General features: G+C 45.3%; 2 protein-coding genes across 3 annotated transcripts in view; one reads left to right on the top strand and one right to left on the bottom strand.

The window, feature by feature from the left end:
- The window catches only part of FGD1 (FYVE, RhoGEF and PH domain containing 1), an 88,574-nt gene that overhangs the window by 31,567 nt on the left and 33,754 nt on the right, over window positions 1-23,253 (bottom strand). The window contains exon 1 of one of the 2 annotated variants that reach the window (XM_075835228.1): window positions 20,808-21,779. The exons of the other annotated variant lie outside the window; for it this stretch is intronic. Coding sequence (XP_075691343.1) covers window positions 20,808-20,835 — 28 coding nt within the window. The 5' untranslated portion in view covers window positions 20,836-21,779. Of the gene's footprint in view, window positions 1-20,807; window positions 21,780-23,253 lie in introns of those variants that run through there. 2 annotated transcript variants of the gene reach the window in all.
- ITGAV (integrin subunit alpha V) lies at window positions 425-8,840 on the top strand. Its single transcript, XM_075835225.1, has one exon. The coding sequence runs from the start codon at window positions 534-536 to the stop codon at window positions 3,681-3,683; it is 3,150 nt and encodes a 1,049-aa protein (XP_075691340.1). The 5' UTR covers window positions 425-533; the 3' UTR covers window positions 3,684-8,840.

The raw sequence follows: 23,253 nt of genomic DNA, 5'->3' as shown, positions 1-23,253 counted from the left end.
TGATTAACCCCAGCAGTCCCTTGCCCATCTGCCTCATTAACCCATGCAGCCCCCATTAACCAATGCAGCCCCCTCCCTGATTAACCCCTGCAGTCCCCTCTCCCTGCTCATAACCGTCTCTGCCGCAGCTCTTTCCTCCATTAACCCTGTCACTGCCTGATTAACCCCCTCCCTGCTCATGACCCTTTCACCGCCGCAGTTCTTCCAATAACCCTGTCACTGCCGGATGTCCTGCTTTAACCCTTGCAATGTTTTGCTCCCACACCATGTTAACCCTGTTACTGCCGAACGTCCTATTTCACCGCCGTGTATTCACCCCGTCCCCGCCGGTTTAACCCTTGCAGCGCCCCTCTCCCTTTCCTAGTCATTAGTCAGGCTGACACATGTCCGGGACACAATCCACGCCCTCCCGGGATGACTCGTCTCCTGGCCCGGCCTCTGTGCCTGCCCCCAGCCCGTCTGATCAGAAAACAAGGAAAGTCCCAGGGATCGGCGGAAGTTTATCCAGTGTCCGGGCTCGGCACATCGATCTGATGGAGAGAGAATCTCCCCCGGGACGCACCGCGACAAATAATCGCAGACGCAGTCCGTGCACCATGGGCGCTGCCACCCTCCTCCTCTTGCTGCTGCTGCCCGCGTCCTCCTGCTTCAATCTGGACTCCGACACCCCCCTGGTCCACTCCGGCCCCGAGGGCAGCTACTTCGGCTTTGCCGTGGACTTCTTCCTCCCCGATGCCAGCTCTTCATTCCTTCTTATCGGAGCCCCCAAAGCCAACACCTCCCAGCCCCACATCAGCCAAGGTGGAGCCGTGCAGAAGTGCGACTGGAGGAATGCCAAGTGCCAGTCCATTGTCTTCGACTCCACCGGTAACCGATTCTTTAATATCAATGACCCCATCGAGTTTAAGTCTAACCAGTGGTTCGGGGCTTCCCTGAGGGCTAAAGATAACAAGATCCTGGCCTGTGCCCCCTTATACCACTGGAGGACTCAGCAGAGGAAGCAGGAGAGGGAACCAGTTGGAACTTGTTACCTAAAAGATGGAGACACTATTGTAGAATACGCCCCCTGCAGGTCCAACGCTAAACACGATGCCCAGGAACAAGGCTTTTGTCAGGGTGGCTTCAGCGTGGACTTTACCAATGCCAACCGGGTATTGCTAGGAGGACCGGGAAGCTTTTACTGGCAAGGGCAAATCATCTCCGACACTGTGGAGGATATCGTAAACAACTACGATCCCAAAGTCTACAGCACTACGTATGCCAACCAACTGGCCACGCGTGCCGCCAGCCCCCTGTATGATGACAGCTACTTGGGTTACTCGGTGGCGGTTGGGGACTTTAATGGAGATGCCATTGAAGACTTTGTTTCAGGGGTTCCTAGAGCTGCCCGAACGCTAGGCATGGTGTCTATTTATGATGGGCACAGTATGACCTCGCTGTATAATTTCACAGGTGAACAGATGGCTGCCTACTTCGGTTATTCTGTTGCCGCCACTGATATAAATGGAGACGGACTGATGGACTTGTTTATCGGAGCCCCTCTTTTTATGGATCGGGGTTCAGATGGGAAGCTTCAAGAAGTTGGACAGGTGTCTTTTTATACTCAAAGCAAATCTGGACTACAGGTATCAACCAAATTGATTGGTTCTGATCTATTCTCAAGATTTGGCAGTTCTATTGCCCCTCTGGGCGATTTGGATCAGGACGGTTTTAATGACATTGCTATTGGTGCACCCTACGCAGGGGAAAGTAAAAGGGGTCTAGTCTACATCTACAATGGAAGGAGCTCCGGATTAAGCACAACGCCATCTCAGGTTCTCGAAGGTCAATGGGCATCTAAAACCATGCCAGCAAGCTTTGGCTACTCGCTGAAAGGAGCGACTGATGTTGACGATAATGGTTACCCAGACCTGGTGGTTGGGGCCTTTGGGGCGGATAAGGCCATACTCTACAGGTCTAGGCCTGTTATTACCGTCAATGCAGTACTGGAAGTCAACCCATCACTCCTAAATCCCGATAGTAAGACTTGTAGCCTTCCCAATGGACTTCAGGTGTCCTGCTTCGATGTAAAATTCTGCCTGAAAGCCAGCAGCAAAGGCAATCTACCCCAAAACCTGGCCTTTAAAGTAGAACTCCTACTAGATAAGCTTAAGCAGAAGGGCGCGGTCAGGCGGGCGCTGTTTCTCCACACGATGCAGCCCACTCATTCCAAGGACATGACAGTGGTCAATGGTGGACCCATGCGTTGTGAAGAATTAAAGGCGTATTTGCGGGATGAGAGTGAGTTTCGAGACAAGCTGACACCTATCACGGTCTTCATGGATTACCAAATGGATTACAAAGCGGCTGCCGATTCATCTGGACTAATGCCAATTTTGAATCAGTTCACCCCTGCCAACCTAACCAAACAGGCCCACATATTGCTGGACTGTGGTGGAGACAATATCTGCAAGCCGAACTTGATTTTGTCTGTAGAAAGTGAGCAAAAGAAACTTTATATTGGAGATGACAGCCCTTTGACGCTGCTTGTTGATGCCCACAATAAAGGTGAAGGTGCATACGAGGCTGAACTTTTTGTCCGTATCCCGCCCCAAGCTGACTTTATTGGAGTCGTCCGAAACAATGAAACCTTATCAAGGTTATCCTGTGCGTTCAAGACGGAGAATCTGACAAGGCTAGTTGTATGTGATCTCGGAAACCCCATGAAGGCCGGAACAAGGGTCGTAGCGGCCCTACTCTTCAGTGTTCATGAGCTGAACGAGATGGATGATACAGTCAACTTTGACCTGCAGATACAAAGCTCCAACCAATACGACAACACCAGCCCCAAAAAATCACTCCAAATTGCTTTGGCTGTGTTGGCAGCAGTGGAAATAAGAGGAGTCTCTACTCCAACTGAAGTTTTTCTGCCAATTGCCAACTGGGAACCCAAGGAAGATCCAACGACAGAAGAGGATGTTGGTCCACTTGTTCAACATATCTTTGAACTTCGAAACAACGGACCCAGCACGTTCAGCAAAGCAATCCTTAATATTCAGTGGCCTTACAGTTACCAAAGCAAAACATTACTATACATCATTCAGTATGAAATTGATGGTCCAATGAACTGTACTTCCGATGTTGTAATCAACCCCCTCAACCTCACGCCATCCAGTTCGTTGGCTGATGACTTTAAAAATGTCACCCGTAATGAACGCAATCGTCGTGATCTTCCACAGGTGGAAGGAGATTTACAGACCCTTAAGTGTGGAACGGCCCAGTGTCTGAAGATTGAGTGCCACGTGGAACGCGTGGAAAAAGGAAGAAGTGCAATTTTGTATATTCGATCAAGACTATGGACACCAACTTTTATGAATAGCGAGAACCAAAATAATTCCTATTCTCTAAAGTCGTCTGCCACATTCCAGGTCTTGGAATTCCCATATAAAAACATGAACCTTCCCGATATAAACAATTCGACCGAGGTCACTACTAATATTCTATGGGTAAACCAGTCATCCGGGGCCGCGGTTCCCGTCTGGGTCATAGTACTTGCAGTATTATCAGGTTTGCTGCTTTTGGCTCTAATGGTTTTTATAATGTATAAGCTTGGGTTCTTCAAACGTGTACGTCCTCCTCAGGAGGAAACCGAGAGAGAGCAGCTTCAGCCTCAAGAAAACGGTGAGGTAGCCACTGAAGCGTGAGTCGGTCATTCCTTTTCTCCAGGAATGGTATTTGGTGTCAAGCTGGCATGAAATCGTAGAATCCTTTTTTTGTTGGATAGACCAATGTTCAACCTATCAATTCGATATCAAAGAGAAGTGGTAGGGTAGTTATGGTGGCGGATCCTGATCTGTAAATAGGCTCCATTATAACTCCAGGGACGTTGGTGAAATACAGGTTCTCCATAGGCATAGGACCATCTAGAAGTATATTTATAATGCCCATTACATGACTTCCCGTGCCTTATATCTCAATGAACGCAGTTATCCGGCCAAAAAGTTTTTAGATCCTGGAAACTTTTGTAAAACTTTTAAAAAGTGTTCATAAATACACGACCTATGAACTTTATAGCTCCTACAAATGTAGGGTTCTTACCTCGGTTCACTTGCACCCTCATGGCTGCAGAGAAACAACCTGGTGACCCTTAGTCCTGACGCAGGTATCGGCATTGGAAATTTAGTGATGCATTTTTGTGTTTTACTTCTATATAGCCACATTTACTACGCAGATCTCTACGTTTCAGCGTATTTAAGGACACCAGGTAGTGCCATGTGGGTGCGAGTGGACCGGGGTGAACGTCTTGCTTGGAGGACAATTATGGAAACTACAAGTTACATGAACTTTTTTTCCCAGCATTCGCCTATATCCTAGTAATATTGGGATACATTTTAGACATTCTCTGGATAGTTTCTATGAGTGGGTGTAATCTGTAGTTGTATTACCACATACATTTCACTCAAAAATAATTTCTTAATTCTGCATCAGTTTTAAAAACAAAAATTTAGTATTTTTTTTTTAATGTTTTGGACATACAGTAGATGGTACTTTTCTAATACTTTCTTTTTTTTTGCCCAATCCTTGGATTGGGACAGTAATCGGGCATGGTACAAAAGCTCGAAGTGGCTCATATGAGAATTTCACAATATGTTGTGCAATCCTTCCTGTTTCCTGAAGAAGAGGGGGGTAGGATTGGACCCCCACTGTGTTAGGAGAAAGGCTGGGGTCTTACTGACGGGAGGGAGAACCTACAGCCGGCTTTAGTGCCAAGGTACATGGATGATGGAGTAGCTTGTTCCTCTTTTTAGGAACTCTGTTATACTCTATGGTGGATACTTCTTTTCGTTATCACCGGTATTATTGTGGGTCCGCCGTATAATATAACGGACTTCAAAAACTGCAGCATCATCACCGTATTAAGGTTGTTCAGAGCTGAATACGATAGACTTGTATGGGTATGAGGCCCTACTGCACCTGTATATGCCCCCGATTTACATATGAAGGCATTGCTTCTAGGGTAGAATATCTTCAGAATATGGAGCCTGGGGTGGCACCCTACACGGTGTATAAAGTGCCTATGGCTCAGCAGTACGGAGCACTAGGCACTCCATGTGTCACGGTACAGGCTCTGTGCCCATGGCTCTACCATGGGCATGAGGCCTAAGGTATAGTATGATTGAGTCAATACTGCTTTATGGACACCATACGGTTTTATCTAAGTTCCCTTTAAACCTATACATGGTCTTATTCTGCCTATTTTAAGGATTTTTTTTCTATTGCTTGACACTACCAAGATTTATCTGATTTTTAATATACTAAAAAAAAAAATGACACAAATACTGGGAGAACACCTCTACAAATATTAACATGTAAAAGTGCACTTTTTTTAATATTTTTTTTTTTTGTTAGATGTTTTTGTAACTAATAGTTATTGCTGATGAATTTATTGAGCGTTTGTGTTAGATGACTGACTTATCACTGCCAAAAGACATTAAAGGGGAAAGTCGCCCGCAAATAAAAATCACATTTTATAGTGTTGTGTTAAATAGCATTTTTTTATTTCTCTAACGTTTTTTAATGTATGGCTATTATATACAGCACGTAAAAGTGTAAGCAAACAATTGTGAACTCTCCAAGGGGCAGGGCTTTACATGGTCTCTGGGTTTATGAGATTATAAAAACAGCGCACTGTTGTTCATGGCCGAGTCTGATATTGCAGATCAACCCAATTCGCTTGAACACAAGACCATGGATAAGAGTGGTGTTGCTTCTTTAAGAAAGCAGCCATGTTTTTATAATCTCCTACAAAACTGATCATCTAAAAAGACCCGTATCTCCGGTGTATATACCATTACATGCTCTGGGAAACCTAAACCCTATATAAATGTACCTTAAGCTGTATTTTAGTAATGGACGGCAACCCAAAAGATTACCACTCCATAGCAACCAACCGGATTCCTACTGCCACTTTTCCAATTGAGGTTATAGATAATTAAATCCGTTTTCTGATTGGTTGCTATGGGCAACTGCTTTTTGATTTGTGTTCGGATGGTCTGAGATGCCCATAACGCGGGCGCAATTTTGCATACGAATTGCTGCAATACCCGTACCGGCTGTAGTTCTACTGTACCAAACTTATGGCGATCTAAGTTTACCGCCCCGGGGATGGTTTTGCAGCCATAATAAATGCGTACGCTTTATGGCCGTCTAAATCCGACCTTCGTTGTTTTACTGCTTGACATCGATTAACGTAACATATTTGCCTGGCAGAAGTTAGAAAGAATCTGCTGATGCCGTCAATGTTTCCTGGTTTTGCAATGTTTAGCTGTTCTGCGGTCAGCCATACAAGAATGTGCTATGTATAGAAGCTGAACATGTCATTGCGATGAGAATTGTGTTTTTTGTAAATGTATTTCTATATGACGGTACTTTTCATTAAAAAAAAAAAAACTCGAATCCATCATGGTTGATCGTGATGTTGAGCAACAAACCGCAGTAAATTAAGCTGGTCGTAGAGGTGGCAATTATTTTTAGTCCAAGAGGTAATCGCAGAGATTATTATTCTCTATCCTCCCATTTCAGTCTTATTTCAATGGAATGAGGAGATGTGAAGTGGTTGCCAGGCTCCTTTGGCGCCGCTTATCTCCCAATGAAACAAAAAGTCTGTGAGGTACCACCCATTCCATCACATCATTAATTCCTCTGATGGCCACCTTTATGATTTTGTTGCTGGGTGGGTGGGATCCACCAACAACGGACTGTGGTCAGATTTAATATGGCCACTAGATGCTTTATGCCCCCCCCCTCACCCCCCAAAAAAAGACCTGACGTTTGTGAACGCTGCCTTTGTAAACCTGGGCGACATTTTAAAATGTTTGTGTTAAAAACTAAGAACAATTTTTTTCTTGTTCTTTTTACGAGGTTGTGTAGTTAATTCCTTCCAAATACCTCAGGCGAAATGTAACAATAGCCGATTCTTATTTACAGCGCTACCGAGCGAATATTATCTGAGAACCAAGTCTGAAGCAATAACCCGACCCGAGGGACTAGTGACAAGGACTCCGCTTTTCAGGGGTAACAGACAATAGTTCCTTCAGTGGTTGTTGTTTTTGGATTGGACGTATACGCCATTAATATATTTATTACTAGCATTATCGCTGGGAAGTATTGGCAGACAGCCCTGAGATGATGGTAACTAGCAGATGTATTAAAGGGGTATTCCCAGAATCAAAACTTCTATAAACTCCTCGCAGGATAGGTGATCACTGTCAGATCACTGGGGGCTACACCGCTGGTACCCCCACCGATCGCGAGAACGGGGCCTCGAACCCCCTGTTCCTGCTCGACCACAGTGAGGAGGACATTGAATGGAGCAAAGGTCAAGCATGCACGCTGCCGATCCCTCCGAAATCTATGGGAATGACAAAAGTTCCATAGACATTAAATGGAGGGGTGTCGCACGCTCCATTCAAGCCTCTCCTTACTGCGGAGGAGATGGAACGGATGGTTTGTGCCCCCCTCGTTCTTGTGATCAGTGGGGGTCCCAGCGATCAGACAATTATCACCTGTGGATAGGTGATAATTGTAGATTCTGCGACGCCTTTATCACCGTGTGTGATTTTTATATGGTGATCCCCGTCCATTGATCATGGCTACAGAATGGTGTTGACCTGACTTGTCTTCTTCTCTGGTTGTGCAGACCACCACAGTACTTAGAGGGGTTCTCCATTATCATAGCTTCTAGCGGTGTCCCCGATGTAGCCTCCCTGGGACACGCACCTCTATACGCCCTATGTAGGTACCTGCATTGGACCTATTTCTGAGAAACCCAGTCACTTACATCTGCTGCGTGGCCAAAAGAAACCAGCGTATACGAAAAGTGTAAAGCTGTTCATACATGGTAGGGTTTTTTTTTTTGAGGACTGATTCAATGGTTAGGCCTTCCCAGTAAAAGGATAGTGAGGACTTCCATGGGTCACAAGTGCCTTAATATTATAGAGAGAGGTAGTGAATGGCATCTAAGGGGTTAAAGTTCTAGCAACTTGGGCCGCAGTAAAGGGGTTGTAAATCCATTTTCATATGGCCTACTAGTACATGTCGGAATAGTTTCACCAACATTGGTTCGGCTTACAAAATGGCTGCTACCACATTCTATACGCAAGGCACTAACCAGAAAGGCTGCGTTTTGTTGCTGTAAAACTATTACACGCTATTAGACATTTTTATTATGAGATTCAGCCGCTTATTACCGACACCTTATATTTGTAAAAACTAGTGCAGAAAGGAAATTGCTCACAGCAACCAATTAGAATACAGCTTTCATTTTCTTTCAAGCAGGTCAGAGAATGAAAGAAGTGACCTGATTGGTTGCTAAGGGCAACCACTCCATTTCCTGTCTGCAGTAGTTTAGGCCCATGACACCTTTTATCAATAAGGCACTGAACAGACTGTATATTTTGTATACATTTCTTTTCTATATTGTAACTTACGATAGATTCCGGCTTCTCTTCATGAGGCCTAAAGTGGTGTAGGTAAAAGAAGAGGTTTCCTATAGCAGCCAATCAGATTCCAGCTTTTAAGCTGGTGAGAAAATGAAAGAAGCAATCTGATTGGTTGCCCTGGGCAAGTACCCCACTTTTTACCAATGTACGGTTTTGAGTTACTAACTGTACGTAGATGTTATGGGTTTTATTTTCTAAACTATTGTTAGATTTTATTTCTTTCCTTTGGATTTTGCACTGATTTTCATATTTTTCTTGTTGAACAATGGTTCTCTAGTGGTTTTGGATTATAGTTACGTTCCCTGTGACGCTTTACAGAAAAAAATTAAAACATTTTAATAAACATTACACTTGAAAACATGATGTAACGTTTCTTTGACCTCCATTTTTTATTTTACACTTTAAAGTGAAGCTCCACCTTTAGAGCTCCTCTAGATAATATATTAGGGGCCTTCACACAGGACTTCTACACGCGGAATACCCCGGAGATCACCAAGGGCAGTGTGTGACAATTCATATAGATAGCGCATTTCAAATGTCTAATGGTTGCCCTTGGAAACAGACAGCAGTATATATCTATAGCTCCATGTGATCTAACCATATAGGCTCACACTCAAGTCGGGCAAAACATTTAGTGGGATCGTTCGAAACTGACGAACGTATTTAACTGCACGCCACTGACTCCTATTGGGAAGAAAAAATATATACCACATCATATGTCTAAATACAGCTGTAATAGAAAGTGTAGTCAACTACGCTTTCAATACAGTGGAGGCAATGGTATACTGGCAAACTGCGCCAAAAGGACACTTGGCATACGCTTAGTTATTAAATGATGGGCACCGCGGTACATGTATACGTCAGAAGAATTTCCCAACATTTACACCGAACATGGAGCCTCAACGTGGCGTGAACCTAGCCGAACTGGTTCCCTGTTATCGGGGTTATCCACAATCCACTGCTCTCTGGTAAAAGGGATTTCAAACATAACTTTTCTTCTCCATTCACAGCTAAAGCTGATATTTAAGGCTAGGTCTACAAAGGTCATACGATCAAAGATCGCAGTGTTGCTCTGCCTACGTCGCAGGTAATGAAAGTCAACATGGCTGCAATCCAGCAGGTTCGAATTTCTTGTGAGGCCGTCGCGGGATCCCACAGGTTGCAACGCGGTCACATTGACTTTTATTACCTACAAACCGGCAGGGCGTTCTTTGGTCGTACAACCTGTGTTGCGGCCAAAGTCGCCGTGTAGTCCTAGTCTAAAAGGGTAAAGATGCACCTCATTTAGGCTGGATTCATATGGGACACAAATGCTGTGGATTTTCAGTGTGGAAAATCCACAGCGAATTACAGTCCCGGCCATGGGGATGGGATTTGAACTCCTAGATGCTGCTGAACATTTTCTGGGTGGAAACCAGAGCATGCTGCGGATTTTCATGCTTATTCTGTTCTGGATGTTTACTGCGGATTTCACCCCTTTCAAAGTAGAGGAGTGAAAACCTCAGCGTGATCTGCACGTAACACATGCAGATTTTGCTGTGGAAACACTACATTTCCGTCCCAGCTACTAAAACGTGAAACCCCGGACTACTGGCCAATCTATGTAGTAACCAGTAAAGTTAGGGTACTTAGATTGTGAGCTTAATTGATGCTATATAGGCAAAGAAAAATAAAATAAAGTTACGTCTTTGACAGCTGCTAGTGATGTTGATTACCTTTACTACACCAACTACTAGAATACTGCCCCCTATGAATATAAATTTGGGGTTTGAACCGAGATGTTCTTGTGAGTATCTATCAATGTTATTACACATATTGTCTTCCCTCCATCAATACTCTATGAAGAGACAACGTAGGAAGGCCTGTCTCTCTGACAGGAGGTTCTCTTTATTGCCTCTCTTGTACCCGGAGGCGTCATCCAGTGTCACCACAGCTCATTCTGGCTATTAGCAGAAAGCCGGGTTGTTACGTTGTGGACTGATGACAGTCTTCCCATTATGAATCGGTATAACTTGCCGTATTTAACAGTACCGTAGTTGGAAACAAGTTCCAGCGATCAATTGCTCCAGGTCAGGCTTCGTTCATATCTGCGTTGGGGTCCCGTTCTGAAATTCCGTCGGAGCTTTTCGTCAGAACGGGACCCTGAACAGACACAAACGGACACAAACGGAAACCAGAGGTTTCTGTTTCCATCACCATTGATTTCAATGGTGACGGATCCGGTGCCCATGGTTTCCGTTGTGCATCGGATCCGTAGTTTTGCCGGGTCTTAGGCCTTATGCACACGTCAGTATTTTGCTTCAGTATTTGGAAGACAAAACCAGGAGTGGGTCCAAAACACGGAAGAGGTGCAAATCTTTCCACTATAGGTTTTCTCGGTTTATGTTCCACTACTGGTTTTGGCTTCCAAATACTGACCAGAATAGTGACGTGTGCGTGAGGCCTTAGGCCCATTCACATCACGTTTCTGCCGTGCGTACACCAGGGACGCTCCCGACGTACATGTCAGACGTGTCCATAACGCTCCATTAGCCAGACGGGAGCCAAGAGAGGATCTTTTTGGGCTCCGTCAGGCTGGTAAACCAAAAAAATAAATGTGGAATAGCATAGACTGTATGGCGTACATCATAGGCATCCATTTAATGTATAATTCATGAGCTTTATAATAGCTTTCCATGACGTATACGTTAAACTGAGGCCATGTTAGCTTATGGGTGATGGATGCCACTGTTATCGCATACGTTAGCAGCTTTTTGCGGCGTATGCGCTAAACGTAGGCCAAAAAACGTGATATGAATGGGCTGTAAATGTGTGATTGGTGGGGTTACCGTGACTGTGGCGCTTTTACTGTGGTACCGAGACAGCAACGCACTTCATATACCTGTGGTACTGCAGCTACATGAACTTGAATGGGATGAGCTGCAGCACCAGGCACAGCCGCACGCATGTAGACAACACTGTGTCAGGTACTGCAGTTCTGCTGAGTCCTGATGGTCAGATCCCCATTGATCACACAGTTGTGGCCTCTCCTGACAAAAGTCTATCAATCCTGGATAATCCCTTTAAATGGCTCTAGACTGGTGTCACACTAGGGACTCGCTCGCAACGTTTTTCCTATATACATGTACAATATATAGAGAGAGAGCACATCACAGCAGATATAACTGCAGCAGTGTAAACACGTCCTGACTCTTGTCGCCCTGTTTCCACTAGGTGGCACTGTTTTATAGAAGAGATGTATGGACTGTAGGTATACATCTCCCTGCATATTTCTGCAGTGTGGAGGGGATGTTGTGCAGCAAATAATACGTACAGTACATAAGAGAAGATTCTTCTGGAGCCCCATTTTTACACGCTATGTACCACATGGCAAGAAAATTGACACCTGCAGAATTTTAGCATCTGAATTACGAGCGCAAAACATCCAGACCCCACTCAGTTCTACTGGAACCATAGAACAATTGTGGGTCCCTTAAAGGGATTATCAGAGATTACATGAATATAAACAGAATAATGTGCCCCCCACTCTAAGTTATAAGAATATTAGCAGTCACTGAGGAGTTCCGTGACCATATAAAACAACTCAACTGCTGCAGAACCTCTTTTTGAAGAGAAAGGGGGAGCTTTGTGTACACCATTAATGAACGGATTGAGGGGGCCGGAGTTGTGGGGGGGGGGGGGGATATTTACGCCTGTCTCATACATCAATGAATAACATGTTTCCATCTTGTCCATGGATGTAATACTGTGCTCTTTAGCTAAGCCCCCAGCCCCTATGACCCTTTAAGGGGTTTTCCGGTTTTATGTAAATAAAGCTTAAAGGAGTTTTCCCATCTCAGACATTTATGACATATCCACAGCATATGCCATAAATGTTGGATAGATGCGGATCGCAGGGGTGGGACCCCCTGATTCCATCCTACCTTCTGCCGCTGGCCTCTGAGTTATGAGGTAACCGGGTTTTCTGGGTTTTTTGTTCCCATAAGTGTGAATAGGAGTTCTGGAAACCACGTAGGATGGGGATCAGTGGGCCCCGTTCCAGAGAATAGAGGTGGGACCTGCATCTCTTGGACATTTATGGCATATCCTGCGGATATGCCATAAATGTCCGAGACGGGAATACCCTTTTAATTTCTATATAAATGTAAAGTTCTATAACTTTCTAATATACTTTGTTTCAATTCCTCACCATATTCAAGATATTTGTTTGCTGTCAGTGAATGAGAACACTCTTGTTTACATCCTGGAGCAGCAAACAGGTATACAACTAGTCCTGCTCTTAGCTGAGAAGTAGATACAGAAGTCTAGTCAATGCTCAATGCTAAACAGGAAGGTGGAGACTAATACATTGTAGCAAACTTCCAGAAACATTTGTACAGATCCATCTGATGTGTAAAGTTCACAGAGCATTGCCTAGACCGAATACAATCTACTCCTCAGCTCAGATCAGCACTAGGTCTGTACAGGTTTCGGGTCTGTCAATGTAAACAAGAGTGTTATCATTCACTGACAGCAAACAAGTATCTTGAAAATGGAGAGGAATTGAAACACAAAGTATATTAGAAAGTTGTAAAACTTGTCATTTGTATAGTACATAACGGGTTTTCTCATGAAGCCCGGCTTCTTTCAGCCACACCTTTGTTCTGAAACAATCTATGGATAAAACTGGAAACACTTGTAGGCCCAAATCCGAACAAACGCTATATTAGGAAATCGGAGCAGATCTTGTACTCTGTTACTTCATCTAAATGTTTGTAATCCAGGAGAACCCCTTTAAAAGAAGCCTCCACCAGGTGAACTGTTAGCAGAGTAGAGCCGCTGACATCACTGGTCCCTGTGACAGCCGCTCCAGACTGTTCACGAATGACGTCAGTCGTAGTCAACACAAAGCAAAGCTGATCCATATCTGTGGTCAATGTGGATGGGGCAGAGCAGCTGCGTCAGGGATCAGTGATCTCTATGGGTCATTTGCAGGTGGCACCTCTACTGTGAATTGACCCCGATCGATCAGCTGATCAAAGCCCCTGAGCTGTGCGGTTTAGGTCTTTTTCTCCACTGCAGGATAAACAATAGAGCTCTATGTGGTCTATCCTTCCTATATTATATTAAAGTATAATTCAATTTAGAGTCATTAGAAACAGCTTGTGTGTGCCTTGTGACACTCTCTAAATTGTAATCGTCATGTACACATGTAGCAGAGCTGAGTTTGTCATTCGGTGTGATTTAAAAATGTGTTATTTGTGAATTTACATAGGACTGCAGGTGTATTACCTTCTATTGTTCCTTTTTGAAGCTGGAACTAGAGAAGAGCAGTTTCAGGGAAATCAAATTTCTTTACAGATGTTCTCAACAGCGCCATCAAACCAATTCAGGCTGTCGCAATGGCGGAAAATGTGAGGAAAATATCACCAGAAATCTGGAGACAGAATTTTTCCCCATACGGAACAATTGAAGTCATGATTTAACCTCAATTCATTAAAAGTCACTGTGTAGTTATAGCCCAAAGAATACGGTAGCCTTGTATTAGGTTGTACAAACCTTGAGCTGCAATACCAAACACAGCCCATGGACAAAAGTGGCGCTGTTTCTGGGGGAAAAAAAAAAACAGACCCTTTTTCTAATATCTTATAACCTCTTTAAGGCTCTGTTCACATCTGCGTTGGGGTCCCGTTCCGTCTGAGGTTTCTGTCAGAACGGGACCCTGAGCAGACACAAACTGACACCCATGGAAACCAGAGGTTTCCATTTCCATCACCATTGATTTAAATGGTGACAGAGCCGGTGCCCGTGGTTTGCGTTTGCCTCTTTTGTGCACCGGACCCGTCGTTTTTCCGGAAGCAATAGCGTAGTCGACTGTGCTATTGCTTCCGGCAAAACGACTGATCCGGTGCAGAAAGAAACAAACGGAAACCCGGGGCACCGACTCCGTCACCATTGAAATCAATGGTGATGGAAACGGAAACCTCTGGTTTCCATCGGTGTCGGTTTGTGTCTGCTCAGGGTCCCGTTCTGACGGAAACCTCAGACGGAACGGGACCCCAACGCAGATGTGAACAGAGCCTAAGCTGGCATAAACTTTAGTGCTTGGGTCGACAGCTATGTCATGACCCTCTATCATAAATGTTTGGATTGGCCGAGCATCCATGTTTACTGCCATAGGGAGAGGGGGATAAGCTGTTGCCAGACACCTCTTGCAGTGCATATCTACAGAGACATAGAATCGGGCATGTTGAAATTAGGTTGGGCAGCCCCAATAGACATTAGATTGGCAGGATCTGCCAACAATGATCTTATTGTATGGCCAGCTTCAGCCCGAGAACGGTAGAGCGGCTCTCATTCTGTTGGCGTCCTGGACGTCCATTAATTTCGATGGGTGTGATGTAATGCTTTATTTCCTCCTGGGTGCCAGGCATAACCAAGCATTTTGACAGATGATTGTAGGGGGGGGGGGGGGGGGGAGACAAGTGGCTAATACGAATTAAATCATGAGTGGAATCACACATTCAGCTCTGCTACATCTGTAGGTCACTGGACAAAAAGGCAAAATGCCATGCAGCTGAAAGGAAGTAAAAATATCATGTTAACACTTTATAAAAACAGAACAACGTATTATTATAATTTTTTTTAAATGTCATCCTTTGTTTCCCTGTTGTACCCGTCCCGCCATGTAAGGAAGCCGGTTGTGTCTGTTCCCTGACACGCGACGTCCTTTATCTCCTGCACTGTGCCCTCATGTCTGCTCCCTCTGTGGAAGATCCTGTAGAGAGCGGACATTGTCATGGCTTTTCTATAGGTAGAATTGTTATGCTGGTCTAATGGGGCTGGCACAGACAAAGCATCGTCTAATGATGCCAAGAAGCAGCCCATACAGTGCCCTAAAAAGCTTAAAGGGGCATTCCAGCCATGAATAGTGTAAAGGGGCATTCCAGCCATGAATAGTGTAAAGGGGCATTCCAAGGGGTATGTGCACACACACTAATTACGTCCGTAATTGACGGACGTATTTCGACCGGACCGAACACAGTGCAAGGAGCCGGGCTCCTAGCATCATACTTATGTACGATGCTAGGAGTCCCTGCCTCGCTGCAGGACAACTGTCCCGTACTGTAATCATGTTTTCAGTACGGGACAGTAGTTCCACGGAGAGGCAGGGACTCCTAGCATCGTACATAAGTATGATGCTAGGAGCCCGGCTCCCTGCACTGTGTTCGGTCCTGTACTTGCGGCCGAAATACGTCCGTCAATTAAGGACGTAATTAGTGTGTGTGCACATACCCTTAATGTCTCTCCTGACAGGTCATAAAAAAAAGGCAGATTGGTCCCAACCTTTGGAACAGAGAACGCAGAACTTGTTAAAACAGGTGACTCCTTTGATGCTGGCAGAAGTTTTCTATATGGCCTACTGCACGCGACCGCAGTCCGCAAAACCACGGATCCATTGTCTGTATTTGCGGTCTATTTGTTGGCAAAAAACTTCTGTAGTGCATCCGTGTGTCATCAGTATTCAGATCCGCAAAAAAAAAAAAAAGGAAGGCTGGAGTTGATGCAGAGGCATAGCTAGCTCCTCCAGCACCCGGGGCAAACATTCAGATTGGCGCCCCCCCCCCCCCCCCAAACTTCTTTCCCAACATCTCCTTCCCCCTCGACATGTTTGTTTCCTCTACCAATCAATGAGTTGTAATTGTATTTTCACCATTTTTTTGAATGTAACTCGAGCATAAAACAATTTCGATATTTTACAAACAATATAGTTATATAAGGTAGTTACCATAACAATAAGTTAAAAGAAAATAAATGAAAGAGACAACACACAGCCCCCCCTGTAGATAGCGCCACACACAGCCCCTCACCTGTATATAACGCCACACACAGCCCCTCACCTGTATATAACGCCACACACAGCCCCTCACCTGTATATAACGCCACACACAGCCCCCGTGTAGATAGCGCCACACACAGCCCCTCACCTGTATATAACGCCACACACAGCCCCCCCGTAGATAGCGCCACACACAGCCCCTCACCTGTATAGAACGCCACACACAGCCCCCCTGTAAATAGCGCCACACACAGCTCCCTGTAAATAGCGCCACACACAGCCCCCTGTAGATAGCGCCACACTGCCCCCCTCTTGTATATAGCGCCACACACAGCCCCTTGTAGATAGTCCACACACAGCCCCCCCTGTAGATAGTGCCACACACAGCCCTTGCACATAGCACCACACACAGCCCCCTGTAGATAGCACCACACACAGCCCCCCTGTAGATCGCTCCACACTCAGCCCCCTCTTGTAGATGGCGCCACACACAGACCCCGTAGATAGCGCCACACACAGCCCCCTCTTGTAGATAGCTCCACACTGCCCACCTAGTGCTCAGTGCCACACTGCCCCCCTTTCTACAGTGTCCCACAACCCCCCTCCCCCTTGTACTTTGTGCCACACAACCCCCCTTGTACTTAGTCCACACAACCCCCTTCCCCACTTGTACCTAGTGCCACACAACCCCCTGCCCTTGTACTTAGTGCCACTGAACCGCCCTCCCTAGAGGCAGCCTGCCGCTAACACTCTCTACGATGCCTGACGTGACTCACTGTTAGGAAGAGGCTGGAGGTCTTGCGGTGGCATTCTGACGGGTCGGTGCCAGCACCGAGAGAGGACCAGTCCAGTCACCTGATCTCATGTCACTGACGTGAGATCAGGTGACTGAATTAGCCCACTCCCGGGCCGGCACTGACCCCAGTCAGAACGCCACCGCAAGACCTCCTAATGCTGATCGCCGCTGCAGCCCCCTGGCATACAGGGTGCCTGCCTGCAGCGATCAGCTGTTTGGTACGGCTACTCTGCGGCGCCCCCCCCTTCCCCACCATAGAGTTGTGCCCAGGGCACATGCCCCGCCTGCAGCCCCTAGCTATGCCCCTGAGTTGATGTCACACATTTGTCCCAACCCAATGACTAGGTCACATGATCGCTGAATGACATGAATTCCCTGGCGTCGCTTGGCAACTTATCTGCAAAGGTGGTGGCGATACAAACCTTATGCCGCCTTCATTTTTCATTTTCCCATAGACTTCTATAGGCGAGTCCATGCCGCAAATACGGACAGTAAAATTACATGTTTTGAGTTTTTGCGGCCTGGAGTCACGGTCGTGTGCATGCGACCATATAAATTAATGGGTCCGTGTGCTATCAGCAAAATAGCACATGGTCAAGAAACCACGGTCGTGTGCATTAGGCCTAACTCTGGCGCTTCTTTGACATATCTTTATGACATATTAGGGTGGAACCCTCCTTTAAACAAACCATATAAAATGCAGGGACTATGCTTGGTGAGGCTTCTCCTGTTCTCAATTTCCTGTTGAGCTGAAGTCAACGCCAGCAAAATAGTGGTTCATATGGGGATCGTCCAAAATGTTGAAGAATCTGCCTGTGTACAAAGACTGGTTTGGATCAATCGGAGGCACTAAATAGTTCCTCATGCACATAGACGTATCATGGCTCTAAGCAGAAGTCGTATGTTTAGCGCCAGGGACGAGATCAAATCCCATCCTGAGAAATCAGGAAAGCCTTTGTTCTGATCTCCCATGACAGCATTCATTCCCATCCTTGGTGCTAAATATTAATCTCTTAAAGGGGTTGTCCGGCCTGATGACCTATCCACAGGATAGGTCACCAGTATATGTACGGTGGGGGTCCAATACCCGCACCCAACACCGATCAGCTTCTCCGGCTGTCACCAGGCACCGGATGTTATGCAGGGTATGCAATGTTCGGTGCCGGAAGCAGAAGGCCCCGGTCACAGTACAGCGGCCGTGCTGCAGAACTGCAACTCTGCTCCTATTCACTTGAATAGGAGGAGTACTGCAGCTCAGCCGCTATACTGTGACCGGAGCCATCTGCTTCCGACACAGACATCCGGTGCCCGGTGGCAGCCGATTGGTGGAGGTGCAGGTGTCTGATCCCCACCGATCATATACTGATGACCTATCCTGTGGATAGGTCATCAGTATGAAAAACTATCCGGTGGCCGGACAACCCCTTTAATAAAATTACTACATATATGGTTCATACATGGAGCCGTAACATGTCTACGTGCATGAGCCGCAAGGTCACATACACACGGCAAAGCTGTATGCACATAGCCGGTGAATGGGGGTCCCTATGGTTCCATATTGCAGTGCTGTTTACGTAGTATAGTGCGTCCGATTCTCGCCTAAAAGCAATGCCTCAAATTGGAGATATATGGCACAGTATGGGCACTATACTTCCAATAGGTGCCGTATTCCAGATACGCGATGCTCAATCATAGCACTGAGCCAAAATATTGCACCGCGTGTGGTCGGGCAAACACAAAAATATGCAAATCTTGTCAGAATTACCTAACTCCTATTACTGAAGATCCAGGGTCTTGTGAGATTTACTAATGGATCCCTGCAGACATAACTAATAGATGTATCTACAGTACCCCAGGGACACTTTGGGGAGGAACAGTGAACAATTGCAGGAGGCGAGGAGCGGCGGTTTAATATTTTGGTAGCGCACCAGTAACTGCTGATCAGCCGTCTAGCTTAGAAGTCGGCAGCTGTGCACTGAATTAATTATTAACGGTTATCTTAATTATTAATCGAGTGATGAGTAATTTTAAGAGATCAGGCAGCGGAGCGAGACGTCTACAGCTTATTTAATCCTGCTTCACCTCAGAACCATGTGCTGCATGGTAATTGATGTCTAGGTAAGGATTCTGGGTAATATGGTGCGAATTAGTCGGATTACTTCTCGGTCATTTTTTTTTTCCAAAAAATACAACAATAATGAGAGAGGTGGCAATGTTGGGGGCAGGGTTGGACTGCCCCACTGGAGGATCCTAGACTATAACGTTGGGGCCCAACAGAAGACAAGCTGTGGAGATGATTACTTACTGATAGGGTCCATTACTTTTTGGGGTTGTTCTACAAAAACCTACAATTTCTTTTTGGTGATGTGACCTGTATGTGTGCAATAATACCAGCTGAGGTTCCTACGGAAATAATTTTGGACGTATGTTCTAGACATCAAGAGGTAGGACCCTCTGAACAATTTTTTTTAGTGGGCCCATGTACCCATCTACTTTGGCAGGTGTCCCACGTACATGCAGTAGTATTGAGACCACACAGGCCATATAGGTACTAATGTTTTGACTCATACAACCAATTATAAGCACTCGTACTGTGAAAACCAATACTTTCTTACCAACAGAAGCCATTATTGCTACTACTACAGTGTTCAACAACTACTGGAGGAGGATTTCTAATTTTATGGCAATGCAAATATCCAAAGTCCATCTGATCGGAGTTAATGGGGTTGTCTAGAAATAGAAAATCATGGCAACTTTCTTCTATAAACAGCACCACACCTGTCCACAGGTCGTGTTTGGAGTCACATTGAAGTGAATGGATCTGGGCTGCAATACCACACACAACCTGTAGACAGGTGTGACACTGTTTTTGGAAGAAAGCAGCCATCATTTTCTAATACTAGACAACCCCTTATAACGTTGTCTCTATGTCCAGCTCATAGGGGTACTCAAATTTCAATATATTTTGACGTGTTATTTATTAGACATGGCAGTGATAATCCATGAGGTCACCGATGCCGTCAATAAAGGGGTGCCAAGTCAGTCAGAATAATAGGAGCACAGCCATCACTATATTGAAATGAAACCTATGAAGACACTTGAGTCAAAGGTAGATAAGAGCCAAGCTGGTCCGGCTGTTTGCCAAATGGCGGGATGCGTTTGTACAAAATATCACTGAGGGTCCAAGCGAGGAGACCCCCATGGATTTAAACCTTTTCACATGTCAGTTGAAGAACGCTTTTTTAGCCCCAAAAAGATCAACATTTGAGGTATATCCAGTCTTCGAATGTTATAAAATAGAGTTCCAGTCTTCGAATGTTCATCCCCTACACATTTACACACCTATAGATATATTTTGCCATGAGCTATCTTCTTATCGTAACTAAAACCAATAAGAATAAATATTCGCACTGTCCCATACGGGAAAGTCTGACCAATTCTGTGGCATTGAGAATCTCTTGCCTCAACAAGGGGAATTCAGGGAAATCCAATTCTACGTATGTACTCAGAATTTTCTTTGACTTCTACGCTTCCCAACAAACTTCCAGACAACAGTACGAACACATTATAAACACACACGTAAAAACAATGCAGGAAATCCGGCAAGGATACAGGACGGGTGGTGCGTGCTTGGGTCTCCATACCCTCTTTTTGCTTTATGTTACCAGTACCTTGACTGGTAAAGATCTACCCATGCCCGGAATAAGCTTACCTCTCAGGTTGCTCTTGTCCATATACATGTCCAGTAACGTGCAACAGGAGTCTACACCAACAGTGATGGAGGTCCAAGGTTGTCCTAGAGGTTTCCAACCATCTCTGTAGGTGGTTGCTTGAGGACTATTATATATTTGGCCATTTATTATAACTCCATAACCCTTACGTTCTGCTTCCACGTGTAGGTTGTACTTTGCTTAAGGGTCAAAGACACCTAATGGTGATAGCAAATGTAGAAAAAACAAGCCATATTACTCCAGAAAACAAGGATGATAGACCACTCAGAACATCCTCTGGTTTCCCTACCCAAGATTAACTCAATGGTTGCAAATTACTCCAGTCCTCTGGTGTTCTTGACAGATACATGGTTCCATCAAAGATCCCCAAGATCGGGAGCAAGGTTCTCCAAATCTGGTGTCTTCTGGGCTTTAGCTTAGATTTCCAGATCCAAAAAGTTGAAAGAAGCTAGCTCTCGGTCACATCTTCCGTAGTAAATCCTCTTCGTTCCTTTGATTTAGTCTTGAATATTCCATGTAGACTTTGAGATTCACTTAGAAGGTCCTCAAGAAAGATTCCGATAGGATTCAAGCAAGTGATCCAAGACAATCTCCCACGTATCTGACAAATCCCAAAGGATCCAAAAAGAAAGAGTTACCGTACTGCAGGTCCCTTGACAGCTTTGCAAGCTTTACGTCTAGCTGGTCGGTTGTTAGAAATCTGACAGGGACAGGATATGGGGACATTGGCTTGTATCCCAAAATCTTCCCAAGAATCCTCGGTAGTGCTGGGAATCCAGGAACTCAGTCAGAGAGCTTCCTTCTCCTCCTCTTCTGGCCGGGTTCAGCCCCTCTCACAGATTTTTCACTCATTTTTTTTAACCCACTGTAATTTTAGCTGTCTTTAACCCTCCCCGGCACCACCCCTCCCCATTCAAAAAGCATTGCCATGGCTACTAATTGAGGCCTATAGGCTAGTGTTAACAAATGAGGGAGCTGCAAGTCTGAAAGGCGGATTCACATCTTGACGGGGAGGAAGGGGGGGGAAGGCAGAGGCAAAGAGGAGGGATGGAGGAGGAGAGAGGGGAGTGGAATGGAAAATACACATGAAAATAGAAAAGAAGGGGAGCGAGAAAACCTGGGCAGAAAAAAAAACACAAAAAATTCAAAACAGAATTTTTTTTTCTTCAGATTTGTAACTCTTGATTTACACGTTTAACCCCTTAAGGTTGTGAAATTTATTAGGTTAAATGGGAAGAGTTGAATTAGTTGAAGGATACATAAAATGAGCACATCCTTGTTCTGATCAAATGGGGGGGGGGGGGGGGCGGGTGAGAAGTAAGTAAATGTGACTCAAAAGTGCAAATGACTAAATGAGACAATAAAGTCAACCCTATAGACGGGGCTGGTCAGACCTGTTCATCCTCATATGCGTCCTGCACAGAATTTGCAATCTTCATGTAAATCGAATGTTGTATGTACGCTGACAAACCATGTGCAAATTGGGGATTATGTTACCAGCGGTCTGGTGTGGAGGGTGACATCATGTATAGTCGTAACCTGCACAGAATCACTAATACCAAAGTCATTCGCAATAATTCAATCATTTTATATTAAATTAATTACGATGTGCGACCAATAAGGGCATGGAGTGCGGACGGTACCGGTGGCATTTACCACCACCCCACTGATCTCTAGGACGTGGATCCGAGTTGCCCATTTCTAGCGCTTCAATTCAGCTCTATGAAGAAGGACAGAGCGTACCCATCCTGCCCTCCAGCAGAGCACAAGACCCCTTGTTCTCATCCATGGTGGGGGTCCCAGAGGCTGGACCTAACTTCTGACTGTAGTTATAAGAGTACAAATAAAGAGGTTATGGAACATCAAGCATGGTTGAAGTACTGACGTGACTTATTTGCCCTTCGTTCTGTACCTTCGCCCTTGAGCTGAAGGATTGAATAATGTATAAAAGACTGGTTGCTAGGCAGAGTATTATCCTAGCAACAAGTCTGGCTCAAATAACTCAGCTAGTACTGTGAGTGGGAGAATGCCATTCCTTGCATTAGATTTTTCTTCAAATCAAACATTAAAGGGGAGAACCTCTTAATATATTTTAGATTTATGTATATCAATCCAGAGAACCCCTTTAACGCCATCTTCTATCCGTTTCTCTAGTTAACCCCGGCTTGTAACCGATGAACAGTACAGGGAACCCATGTGTAGAATTTCTATTGTTCTTGTAAAACTCATTACGATCAGTGCCTGGAGTCCCATGATGCTCCGGGGCTCATAGACGGGTGTTTAAATATAAACTATAGACTCGGGCTGTGATGTGGCTTTGTCTTATCTTTCCACAAACGACATCTGCATTTTACCTTTGAACCCTAAGCTTTGAGCCCTGCAGCGTTCTGAGACACCGGATGATAGCAGCGATCCTACAGAGTGCGT

The sequence above is a fragment of the Rhinoderma darwinii genome, chromosome 8 (genome assembly GCF_050947455.1).
Source record: "Rhinoderma darwinii isolate aRhiDar2 chromosome 8, aRhiDar2.hap1, whole genome shotgun sequence".
Classification (NCBI taxonomy): domain Eukaryota; kingdom Metazoa; phylum Chordata; class Amphibia; order Anura; family Rhinodermatidae; genus Rhinoderma; species Rhinoderma darwinii.
The sequence above is the reverse complement of the archived record's forward strand: the minus strand, read 5'-3'. Positions and strand labels throughout refer to the sequence as shown.